Source organism: Chelonia mydas, chromosome 7 (assembly GCF_015237465.2).
Source record: "Chelonia mydas isolate rCheMyd1 chromosome 7, rCheMyd1.pri.v2, whole genome shotgun sequence".
NCBI lineage: Eukaryota > Metazoa > Chordata > Testudines > Cheloniidae > Chelonia > Chelonia mydas.
Genome location: NC_057853.1, coordinates 15,123,140 through 15,136,221, shown reverse-complemented (window position 1 = coordinate 15,136,221; position 13,082 = coordinate 15,123,140). Strand labels below are relative to the sequence as shown.

Below are 13,082 nucleotides of genomic sequence, written 5' to 3'. Positions count from 1 at the left end.
GCAAGACAACACACTCCGATCTCGGAATTCCTCTATTTTGAAGTATAATTGTACCTTGGTGGTTGAAGCAGGACCCTACAGAGCTATGTCTGACAGAGTAGACAATGTGAACAGGGCCACAAGCGTACCTGGATAACATTGCCATACTGGATAACCGTTCCCAGCAGTTTCCTGTTTTCAGTCTCATTCTGTTTCTTCTCCAAATCTGCTGCATGCTGGAATTTAAGAAGGAAAATTGTAGAGATAGAAAGTGTTGTTATAAACAGTGCTGGCAATTACTTACTGTAATAAAACATCAACATACTTCATACCGTTGGAACAAATGTAACCATTTGAAGCGGACAATCAGATTTCATCCTTTACAATTTTCAGGAAGGAAAATGATTGAATCTGTACTATTTGAACTATACTGAAGTGAAGCAGCAACTCTGAGGAGTCGATGTTTTGACTTCAAACTGACTGAAGCTTTCTGAATAAAACATGAGATGAAAAGTTTCAAAAGGAAACAGCCATGAGAAGATAGGTAAAAAGGAAAGATGGACAAACGGGGGATTCAAGCTGGCAGCCCAATATTCCACCTGCTCAACTTTAATATAAAATAAAGGATGAGGACTAAAGAACTGCAGGTTCGGTCCCCACGTCTCTAATCAGGCAGTTTCCAAAAACTTAGATTTTACTCTGCCAAGACAAATCGCCCCCTTCACTCCTCATCCATTAAACCTTTTCATCGTGACCATCGTCATCCTATTCATTCGATAGGCTTCTCTAAACATACAGCACTGGAAGAAGGGACTGTTTAGTTCTAAACTTCCCAATAAGGGAAAGTTCAGAGTTCATAAAAGGGATAGGATAGTACTTCCCCGAGTCAGGCACAGCACAAAACTTCCCCAGACACGCTCTGCTGCAATGCCTTTCAATTTCAACCTGCTGTATACATGATGATCTAATCCAGGGTCTCTCTTTACCAGACAGACATTTCAATCACATGGAAGCATCCACAAGAACATATGAGGAAACCAAACCTGATTTATAACCTACTCAGATAAGGATCTGAATTCTAATGCTACCTCCTTGTGAAAGCCCTAGTTTGTTACTCTTCCGTATTTCTTTCCTCTTCATTTTCATTTTATTTTCAGACTTAAGCAACTTACCCCATGTTGTTTTCAAGACGCTTTGTTTTGTAAAGGTGTACTGGTTCACCTTACATCAAGGCCAGAGAAAAATACAGATTATAGGGAAGAATTCATTTAAATCTGATGTCAGAGCATGCTTTTAAACTAGATATCATGCATTTAGAAAGTCTATGCATAAACTATTTTAGTTCTCAAAACTTCTGCAACCACCCTAGAACTCATTTGTACTCAGTTACCTGTGGGTGATGCAATGTGAGACAATAGGCTTCAGCATATCAAAGAGCAAATAGTGAGCCATGTGTTGGTAGAAAATAATTTTGCTTTTTTATAACTCCATGTATCTTAAGTGACTTCTGTTAGAAGATATGCTGAGTAGGACAACTGAGTAGGACAATTTCTCCATGAGCATCTCAAGTGTAACTGTACATTTCAGTACAACCAATATAATGCAAGACAATTTAAAATGCTTAAAGATCTAACATTGGGACTGCTAGATTTCAGATTATTCTACAGTGAAAAGGTTTCTCGAAATTTAATATTAATTTTGGGCCCAATTCCGCAATTTTGAGAGCCCTCTACTCCCCAGGACAGCAGTGGAAGTTGAAGACATGTATCATGCAGAATTGGTCCCTACATTTGCTTTAATAGAGCTAAAGGATCCATTGCATATAGGTACAAATGAAGAAACAAGTTCAGTTCAAGTATATTCCAAAAGCTTAAAGAGAACAGACAACACTGCACAAGTCAACGCACTGGAAAGAACAAATTTTATTTACTGACCACTAGATGTCAGCTTTTCAAACAGCTCTGATGTTTGATACCAGTCAAAGTCAAGTGTCCCAGATTTCTAAATCCCTTAAATGGTATTAACTTAAAATAACCTGACCTCAGCATTGGGTGCTCCACAGTAGTTGATAATAAATTCCAACAGTGGACAACTACAAGCCAAAAATGGCAAGTGATTAAGTATAAATTGTGGGTCACTAATGTTTCATTAAAGATGACCATGGACTGATCAAAAAACAGAGTAGGAAATGGAAGGCAGCAGTTGAACATAGATATTTTTTGCCCTGAAACAATATTAAGACAATAGGATTGTTCCAGTATCTTCTGTGTTATCAGTATATGTGTAAATTGACACAAGTGCCCATGAGTTTCATACAGTCGGGAGCTAACTAAGTTGTGGACTACGAATCACATATGCACACGGAACCAAATTCTACCCTTCAGTGAAATTGAGTGGGTTTAAAAGATGACAGTTTTGCACATAACCTGTACTTTACACAGCATGTAACGGTGATGCAAACTGAGCTATTAAATCTTTCTTCATTTATATTGGAATAGTAAAATGTGGCTATTTACTGTGTAAATGCTTCTTCACTGTGACTAATCATTGAGAGACTACTCCAGTTCACTTGACAGGGGAATTGAGACTGACCACAATGGGACTTCGGCCTGTTTCAAAGGAATAGAATCAGGCCTTAATTATCTGAACTGAATGTATGAAAGAAAGAAAATCAATTATGGCAAAAAAGTGACAGCCCACTGTTGCCTAGCACCATTGCCAGGGTTCTTCTCTCCCTCTACACTACTGACAGTTTAGGACATACCATCTATTTGTTTACTTTGTGGGCTTCAGAAAAATAATCAGCAGTATTTGTTACTTTATACTTACAGCTGACTTCTACTCCTGAGATTACAGTATTTAGTTTGGGAGTGGGGTGGGATACTTGTAAAGCATTAACTCTACAGACAACTTTACAAGCAAAAAGTTAAAATCATAGCTTTAAGATAAAATTGAGGCAAACACTAGGTCTTTGTGCAACAAAGGAGTAGGGCCACCACATGGCTTTCTTCAAGTGATATTTTCCTACTGGGGTGCTTTCTAGTTGAGAGTACTGTAGGCTTAACATGGGCTAAGTCTTTTGATAGACTAAAAATATTTGGATTTGTAATTTTAATGTGAAGTGCTCCAGCCATATAATTTTAAGGTAAATATAGTTTATTTAGCACTAAAGCGGATGCTGTCAACATGCAGTAGTTAAATTACTCAAAGCAATTTTTTAGAAATGTAAAACTGAAAACTGTTCTCTGACCAGGTTTTAATGCTGAATTCACATGCAAGCTTGGCTCAGTAAGGGCAGCCATCACAGATAATTAAAATTAGATAAAAGTTTGCAAACACATATGGGAGATGAAATCTGGGGCCTAACAACACAGGACTGGATCTCACTAAGCAATACCCACATGAGCAGTCCCACTCAGCTTAATGGGCCAGATCCTCAGGTGGTGTAAATTACCATAGCTCCATTGACTTCTCTGCAGCCTACCAACGTTAATACTTACATGTAGTTTATTGAGTAGCACTGCATCTGTGGTGCTGTTAGCTCCTGGTTTTGCTGCTTTCCAGAACTGCTTCTGTGCAGAGTACCGGTTCATAGGGCATAGCTTAAACAGGCAGTCTACAAAAATACAGGAAATAAACTGAGAGACTGCTTTAGCAATTCCGAATTATCCACTTTTTCCCCTTTTACTTTTAATATTGTCCAAACATTTGAGCTACAGGGAAAGGTTTACAAAACAGATTCCAAGAAAACTCTAAATCTCAGACTGTGATGCTTTTTTGGGTGACAGCAATGTTGCTCCATGAATGGTTTAAAAACAAAACACACACACACACACACACACACACACACACACAACCCTGATGCTGCCAGACTTGTAAAGCAAGACCAGAGAAAGCTGAAACTTAACCAATTCCTCTCAAAAATGCTACCATGTGAAAAGGGGAATTTCAGTCAGTGGTTCAGCTAGGTAAAATTTCTCAAGCTTTTCCCATGCCAATAGGCAAACAAGATTTACCCAAGTCTTCAGAATCAACATATTTAAACTTTCACAATTACAGTAATTCCTCTCTAACACAGGGCTTTGATCCTTGGATCAAAAAATGCTTTCCAACAGTGGATAAGTTTCGTTTTCCATACTGCACAGCTCGGGCAACTGAGGCAAAAAGACAAGTAAAGTGACATTTCCAAGGTCACACAGCAGTCAGAGTAGAGCCAAGCAGACTCGGTCCCCTGCCTTGTCTTCTTGACCATGGCATGGAAAAAAGTGTGTCAGTATGGACATTCCTAGTGTAACATTCCTAGTGAAGCACCGGCACCTGGGCACCAAAGCAAGAAACTTGCAGATCATACAGGAGAAGTATCATCTTTTACTGATTTCCTAGACACTGTTTAGGAAACATTCTGCTTTGCAAAAACTGGGTATGACAGCTGATTAGCCATGTTACAAATAAGTTTCTATATTAATGAGATGCTCACTGATCAGTAAAAACTAAATTAGCTGCACTTTTTCCTCGTCAGTTGCTTAGCAACTGACAATGCAAAAATTAAATTAAGCTATTCAAATTTAGTGCCTGAAGTAAAGTAACAGAAGTTTAACAGCCAAAAGCAAAGGCAGCTGTTCCAGGCACCTCTTTGGCAATTATGTGGAAATAAAATTTGAGGCTGTTAGTTATACAATGAATTTAAAGGCAACCATTGTATTCATACAGAAGAGTAATGGAATTGGAAAGCTAGATAGTTAAGGGAATACCCATTTTAGAGTCTGTTCTGTGGACTGTAGAGTCTTTTTCCACAGGGACACCTAATGGAATAGGTGAGCTAATCCCCTGGGGAAAGAAGATAAACCAGCTGCAAGTCTAGTCATTTAACTTCATTGGAGATCTTTTATAGCCACTGCAGATGCACCTGGATGAAATTAATAGGAAACTTCAAGAAACACAGAGAACTAGCAGCACAAGTGGAAGGCAACACAATGAACCCAATTTTCAGAACTAGGCTAGAACAAGGCACACACTAGGTGGCCAAATGGTGGTTCATTATAATAAGAAATGAAGTAGAGTCATATTGAGCTAATTTGGGGATATGCACTGATATGGGCAATAGAAAGGACTCAAGTACATCAGTTCATAGGGCCACTTAACTATTGATTCAGAGCCTTCAGATGCATAACAGATGTGAGAAATGCAGCGTGCACTAAGCTTTCAAGTTATGTTCTTTCCCAGAGAGTTGCATTTTTAATTTACATAAAAATGATTCATGGAGATTGACAGCAGAGAACAGGATTTAAAAGCCATTGTAAGTTGGTACTTTCAACTAAAGCTATGCATTGTAAGCAACACACCTGTAATAAGAATTTCTATTTCTGCTTGAGCCATCAGTTCACACAGTGCCAGCAATTAACACACAGCATTGCACAGCAGAATTAATCACACACTGTCTTTAGTCACAGAGCAAGTGCATTTCCGAAGCCAGAAGTGTTGTATTTTGAAGTCAGGCTGAACTTTAAAATGGATGTCAGCAAAATAAATCCCTTGGTAGTGTTTTCTTATTCTTAAGAGAAACATTTGACCTTGACCACTGAAGTAGAAACACATGATGTAATGGAGGGGAAAATAATGCAAAATAGTTTGCCCACATTCTGTCTCTATTTAAAAAGCTAGAAATCTAAAGTGAATATTAAAAGCATTTGACCCTCCTATTTGAATATTTGTTTTGTGAAATCTAATTCTTACGTGCTTGAGGTAAACATAGCCTTATTTGCCAACCAGCAGCCAAATACAAAATCATTCTAATATGGATGTATCTTATTCAGGGATTACACCCTGACCTTAATGGATTTTATGGCCCTGGGATCTCTAAACTGCATGAGCCTATGAACCTGCTAATTTTATCTTTATCTCTGTCCTAGCTGTACAACAGTCACGGCTAACAGTACAGAAGAGCAGGTTTGATTGTGGCAGCATTCAACACAATGCAATCCATTACAGTACAGGTGTTTGTGGAACAAAGATAACACCTGTCAACCATGAATTAAAAACTTCAACACTCCTGAAAGGTAGATGGTTACATCCATTTTAAAGGTCCACAAATGGAGGCACAAGAGGCTCCGTCTACACTATGAGCTAGGGATAGGATTCCCAGCTCATGTAGATATATCCACGCTACTGCTCATCTGAGCGAGCATGCTAAAAATAGTACGGTAGCCATAGTAGCATGGGCAGTGGTGGGACGATGCAAGCCACCCTGAGTAAAAACCCACCTGAAGCCTATGGTACACACTCAGGGCTGAGAGCACCTGCCATTGCTGCTGCTACCTATGCTGCCACGGCTACATCACTATTTTTAGCATGCAGGCTCACATCAAAGCTAACGTGAGTATGTCTATGCAAGCTAGGAATCACGCCCCAGCTCCAGATGTGGACGTAGCCTGAGTTAATGGCAGAAGTCAAAACAGAATCTTTAGCAGAAGTTCCCAGCTTCCCACCACAGGAAACCCTCTTTCCCCTTGGATAAATCTTTATCATACTTTGAGTCATTCTGAAGAAAAAAAAATTCTTCTACTAAGTAACCTAACCTGATAGAATACAGTTTCCTGTGCTGGTGACTAAAACAAAGATTGTAATTGACTCAGTGGAAGGGGAGACCTAATTAAAGAGGTCGAAGCAGCAAGATTACGGTTTTCCAAGGACTGAGGGTGGAAATTCTCCATATTCAAAAATTTCTTCACAGTAGATATCAACACTGCAAGGGCAATGGGCGAGAGAGTTATGCATTGTTGCACTCTCTAGTGATGCTTTCCCCCGCGTTTAGCAATGTCCCCAGAAGATACCATGACCATTCCCTGATGTTTCCAATATTGATTTCCTCTCCCTTGACTACTGTGCTGGCCTTGGTGATAAATATAAATACACACCAAAATTACATTAAAAGAGCAATAGGTTGCAAAATCAAACACTCAAAAGTTAGGAAATGCCAGAATTAAGATCAACTGTGCAACCTTAATTCACCTCTCCCCTTTGTTCATATGTATCACAATAGTTTGAATTATGTGACCACATTCTGTTTTTTCCCCGGGAGCCCTGCCTCATTCAGTGCTCAGAAAGGATAGCACTTATTTAATGAGCAGCTATTCAGTATTTTATTTTCTCCTTGTTTAATTTGTTGCTAAAATTTTAGGCATATTAATTCATGTCCGCTCTGAAAACAGAATTAATAATTTCCTAATGGGCTTTTCGGTAGCTTTTTGGAGAGGAGAGACAGAGAGATTAAGGTAAAAAAATATTCACTAAATTTAGATGTCCAATCTGAACTGATTTTTCAGAGTGAGTATTCAGCATTATATAGCACTTTATATGTTCGGAGAACAGCTCCCATTGAATTCAGTTGCAGTTGTGAGCATTCAGCAGTTCTGCAAATCAGGCTCTAGAGTCTCAAGTCAGACACTCAGAAAATGAGGACCGTACAATTTGCGACTACCTCTGAAACAACTGGTTTAAGCAACCTGACTAGCATCATACAACAACTGTTTGTCAGCAGCAAGGATAGAATACAGTTTCCCAGGACAGCATTCAACTCTCTTAACCAGGAGATCATCCCTTCTCTTCCTGCAATCCCCTCCTTCGTTCACTAGACATGTTCCAAGGAGACCCTGGTGCACATCTAAATAGAGTGCATCAGATTGCAGTCCCTCCTCCTGCACCTGTTACTGAGGTCCTGGCTGAACTTTTCCCACACCTCCTGATCCTGGCACACTCCATCCCTGGCCCCACAAAGTTGCAGGCCCTCCTTGTCAACCTCCTTCTGGCAATGGCCAGATGGTCATCCATCATATCAAGAGGAAGAAGTTGGATGGGAGGTTGAAGGGGTACTCTGCGACTGTGGGGCCTATTTCTATTCCCTTGCTCAGTCACATCTCCAAGCGGAGTTCCTCTAGGTGGTGTCCACTGACCCCCTTAGATGCCTTCGATGAACAGTGGACACAGTCAGTGGTTCTCTCTTCCATGTCCCCTTCTGGTTACCTCATTTTCACCTTTACTCCCATCCCTGTTTTTTCATTTGTTGTCCCCTGCAATTACTTGTGGCCTGGATTCACTGCCCATCTCCTTCGGTTAAGAGGAAAGGCCTTTAGCTATGAGCAGACTTAGGCTCATAATCTCCTGGAACCACAATAGGTACATCCCCCTCAGATTCAGCAACAAATGAGGGAATGGTCCTACAGACCACAACAGTCTCCTTCGATACTTAACGCTGACGTATCCCAAGAGCAGGTCCATCCTGCATACTGAGTAAGGCAGGGGTCCAATGGGAAAAAATAGTACGTGATCATGTAATTAGAGACTGTCTTAATGTATAGGCACAAAGAGACCAAAGTAAGGTTGCACAGGCAACCTTAATTCTGGCATTTCCTAACCTCTGAGTGCTTGACTTTGAGGCTTAATAATGTTCTTTAAAACAGAGGAATTTTTTGCACCTAGGGTTTTGAAAAAAACAAATGAAAACATAAATTCAATCATATAACATCATACTGCCACCTACATGGCTCATCAGCAGGGTTGGAACCTTGGATCCACGATGTAGACCTCACCCACTTGAGCTAGGGTTGCCAATTGTCTAATCACACAAACCCAAACACCCTTGCCCCCACCCACTGCCCCAAGGCCCCACCCCACTCACTCCATCCCCCTCCCTCCATCACTTGCTCTCCCCACCTTCACTCACTTTCACTGGGCTGGGGAGGGAGTGCGGGAGGGGGTGAGGGATGCAGGCTCTGGGAGGAAGTTTGGGTGTAGGAGGGGGATCTGGGCTGGAGTAGGGGTGCAGGAGAGGATGTAGGCTCCGGCCGGGAGGCGCATACCTCAGGCGGCGGTACTGCGGGGCTAAGGCAGGCCCCCTGCCTGCCCTGGCCCCATGCTGCTCCCAGAAGTGGCCAGCACATCCCTGCGGGAAGCAGGGGGTCTCCACACGCTGCCCGTGCCCACAAGTGCTGCCCTCGCAGTTCCCATTGGCCGCAGTTCCCGGCTAATGGGCGCTACGGAGTCGGCGCTGCAGGCAGGGACAGCGTGCAGAGACCCTGTCCTCCCCAAGGGTCGCAGGGAAGTGCCGTCCACCTTGGGAGCGGCATGGATCCAGGGCAGGCAGTGAAGGACCAGTCAGGTTTCAGTGCTAGTGGGCCCAAATGACATGGATTCTGCTCCCCTGGGTTTCAGTCCATGTCCCTTCCATGAAGATTATGGAAATTTTTTAGTTTGGCCCAGGCTCTATATTTACTACCTCGCTCACCATTTTTGCAAATGGCCACAACTACTTTAGGTTTTTAAGGGGCCACCTCTACATATTTGTGTTAATTGTCCACTTGATTATTTTGAAGTAGAGCACCCGGAACATTTTGACCAAGGCATAAGGGAAGTGCTTCGTAAAGATCCTTTATATACCAATGGATACCCTCCAAAAACTACTGCAACTAAAATACTATCCCTCCCCCTCAAAAAAAAAAAAAAAAGCCTTTCAAACAGGAAATCTACGAAATATGAAATACTTAAGTCAGCTACAGAATTGCTGAGCATTTCATACCAACATAGCTGTTTCCTCATTTCTTGATAAAAATCAGTTGAACTCCTATTATGGAGAGTTACTAAAATTCAAAGAAAATTAACAGTTCCCGAGTGAATTTTAACAGTTCCCCTTCACTCTCTTCAGTTCCTGAGGCCAGAGTTTATTCAAATGAGCTGTTATTGAAAGAACTTTAAATTTGTCTTTTTAAGGCAAAAAAGAAGCTTTAAAAAGGAAGAAGTAGAAAAATTTAAGTTGACATCAGAAAGCAACTGTAAGGTCTCAAAACGACATGCCTGTGAAATTATCATAACTTAAATATATACACAGCATATCAACAGATAAAAAATCCATTTATGTTGAAAACTGAATGAAGATCTCCGAGTGAAAGCAGCGGAGCATTTTCAAGCAGCGGAGCATTAAGAACAAAGATCAAAACTTATTCACCCGCAGATCAGTTCCATCTTCTCAAAAACCCCAGGTCTGATTACCACATTGTCTACTTCTATACCTCTGCCTTGCTAGACTTGAAATGATTCTATATCAGTCAAGGAGCTTCAGAGAATTTAGCATAAAATGGGCTGTAGAAAAATGCAGAGTATTAATCTTTTACGGATTTCCATGCAGAAAAAACATCTGCTTCCATTGAAAGAATTACGGTCTTTGTCAAGGGAAAACTTGCCTTTTCCCTTGCTGGTTTGGGGTTGAGTGCCCCAAAACAAGCTTTTCTATCAAGTAAGGTGGCATCAATACGTTTCAAAAACGTTTTCTTCCTAGGAGGCATTAAAATAATAAATAAATAAAATAAATGCTCAGCATCCCAGCCCACTAATGGCAAGGCAATGACTGGAAAAAATGTATAGGCCAGCGTATTTATATTCTAAATGATGAGGACCTGCAGTTTAATTCCCTGTATCACTGCCAGATCACCCAACACTCAGAATTCAATAGTGCTAGATTAATTACATGACAATATATATGAGGGGGTTATGCTGCTCTGAAAACCATGTTATTTAAGCGAAGTATCTTGCATGGCTTCAGAGCTTTCAACTTGATCTTTTAAAATAAATGAAGCCACTCAGTAATACATCTCACCAACATATACCCCTCTTCACCACAATTCAACTGAAAGGCTGTATAAAGGATTCTTGGACACAGTTTAATTGTTTTGTACAACTAAGCCAGAGATAACCACCCCAGTGGATAGCAAGGAGACACTGGGCAACCAGCCTCGTGCCATTTCTCCTCTGCTACAGTTTATGCTCACGGAAGCTGCTACCTAAATTTTCGAAGTCTTACCAGTATAGAAGCCAGCACTGTTAGCATTAGCAACTTTGTTGGATGGTGTATAGGAGTTCATATGAGAAAGGCAGCAGCAGAGTCAGTTTAAACCATAAGGAAATTTGACACACCTCGAAGATGGCTGGTAAGTGGTAAACTGTTAGTGATTACTAGATACTAGCACTACATAGCCTGGGATGCTCGTTAAGTTAGCTCAGCAAGACAGTGCTAGCAAAAGGCCTTGGCCGTAATCCGATTCCAACAAAAGAGACATCGGGAAATAACTACGAAAATAAACATCTACTGAAGAACCCAAGGCAGTTGAGTGCAGATCATAAGTAAATATTTTTATTTATGAACAAAGGCCAGGAGGCATACAAGCAGCAAGCTGGTTTCTGCTTTGACAAGACAGAGGATCATTTAGTAACCTGAGATACAGCGTAAGGTGAGAGAGAACTCAAACCAGGCCCAAAAGAAAACATGGATAGAAAAGGGAAAACAGCTGGAGTCCCATCACAAGAGAGGGATGGCAAATGAACGTGATTCGTGCAGCTCCAGACACATAAGCAGATGCAAGGTCAGCAGAAGGGAGAACAAGAAAAACTTGACAGAGAATCAGTCTCAAGGGCAACCAGTTTTCGAGAGGTAACACCGAAAAGGCCACCGAGAAACAGAGCAAAGTTATCAGAGACTGGTGACTTCACAGTGAGGAACGTAAGCTATATAAAGAAACAAAAACACAGCATGTTGCTTGTTGAGAACCAGTACAAAGGATGTTATGATGAGTATGCCAGATACCCTTAAGAACATAGACTATGAACAGTGGGAGGTATTTTACACAAAATCAAATTAGAACAGTCAAAGTGATTCAAGTTAACCCCCCAGCTTCAGGGATCTGTGAAGTCAACCAAAACACTTCCATAAATCCTTCTGATGCCCAAATGCAAGTGAGGAACAAAGATGGATATTAAAAACAAAAACCAAAAGACTAATTTGGCATCTCCGCCCGTCCATGAATTGCTCAAAAAACAACTTACAATTTTTGTGTTTGTTCACTAAGCTAAATTATTCACTGAAATACCGAATCGAAACATACCAACAATGCATGTTTTGGCAGAACACAAGGAATCGCATAGTAGGTGTTTCATGGACAGATTTCACAACTTCACGTAGTTTTAACAGACTTTCCTTGGTTTTCATCATCTGTCATCAGCTTAACTTTGCCATTTCACAATTCAGCTTGCCCTTCATTATCTAGGCAGTCAAGAATGCAGCTCCTTAACCGTTTCCATAAACTAGGCTGTTCCAAGGCACAAGACTCCAGTCTTAAATGTGAACCTTGGAACACTGGCCGGCCACAATGAAAGAAAGACAGAATGCAATGGATGTGATTTAATTATGCCACAGCTTTATTGGTTTAAAATATCTGGGAGTAACCGGCAACAAATGTTATGATGCAGGTCACCATCATTTCCATAACCATTTTACACATAATCCCCAATCTGGTTCCAGCCATCCTGTTTTTGGGACCTCAGCACCCTCCCCTTGCATCAAGAGAAAGGGGGCTATAAAAGGGGGCGCGTGGTCAGCTCCCTGCTGTTCCAGAAGTAGGAGTTCCAACTTCCCCTTCCTCAACTCCCTTACAGGATGCTTTCCTTCAAATCTGTTTCCATTTCATTTTATCTAGCAATCGCATCCTCCACATAAGGAGAATATGCATTGGACATTATCATGAGTGTTACATGTTAAATTGTGATGATTATAACCTAACCGCCCACCCCCAACCCCCACTCCACCCTACTGGGTTCCAGATCTGCTGTGGCAGGAAAAAAAAAAAATACCAACCCACCTCACTCAAATAATCTGGCAGTGAGTGAAAAATTCCTTCCCAGCCTCCAAGGTAAAAGGGGACTCATGTAATGTCCACAGTAGTCATGAGAAAACCTGGTCCTTGTGTAAATTTTGTGGGTGGGTGGGTGCTGTCAGCCCAGTCCCTGTAAAAGAGGGCTTCTTGGGGGCTGTATAGGATATAAATACGACGCCCCCATTCTTCTGGTCAGCAGGAAGGGCAATGAGCCTCCCCGACCTGGTGCCAGCTGCTTCCTGCCCATCCCTACGAACTTCCGCCAAATATCTCTTGTCCCACTGTGTGTGGGGGGGGTGGGGGGGGGTAGAGGGAGAGACTTATAGGACAACACCCCTTTTCTTCTGGCCAATCAATCAAACAAGGACCCTCCTGTATGGAGGCTATGGTGAGCACATTCTTTTCTCA

General features: G+C 41.4%; 1 protein-coding gene across 4 annotated transcripts in view; it reads right to left on the bottom strand.

Annotated features, from left to right (window-relative positions):
* The window catches only part of ITPR1 (inositol 1,4,5-trisphosphate receptor type 1), a 249,558-nt gene that overhangs the window by 173,791 nt on the left and 62,685 nt on the right, over window positions 1–13,082 (bottom strand). For all 4 annotated transcript variants that reach the window (XM_037905875.2, XM_043552286.1, XM_043552287.1 and 1 more), the window contains 2 exons: window positions 3,480–3,595; window positions 129–215 (listed from right to left, as the gene is read on the bottom strand). In XM_037905875.2, the coding sequence (XP_037761803.1) occupies window positions 129–215; window positions 3,480–3,595 (203 nt within the window). The remainder of the gene's footprint in view (window positions 1–128; window positions 216–3,479; window positions 3,596–13,082) is intronic.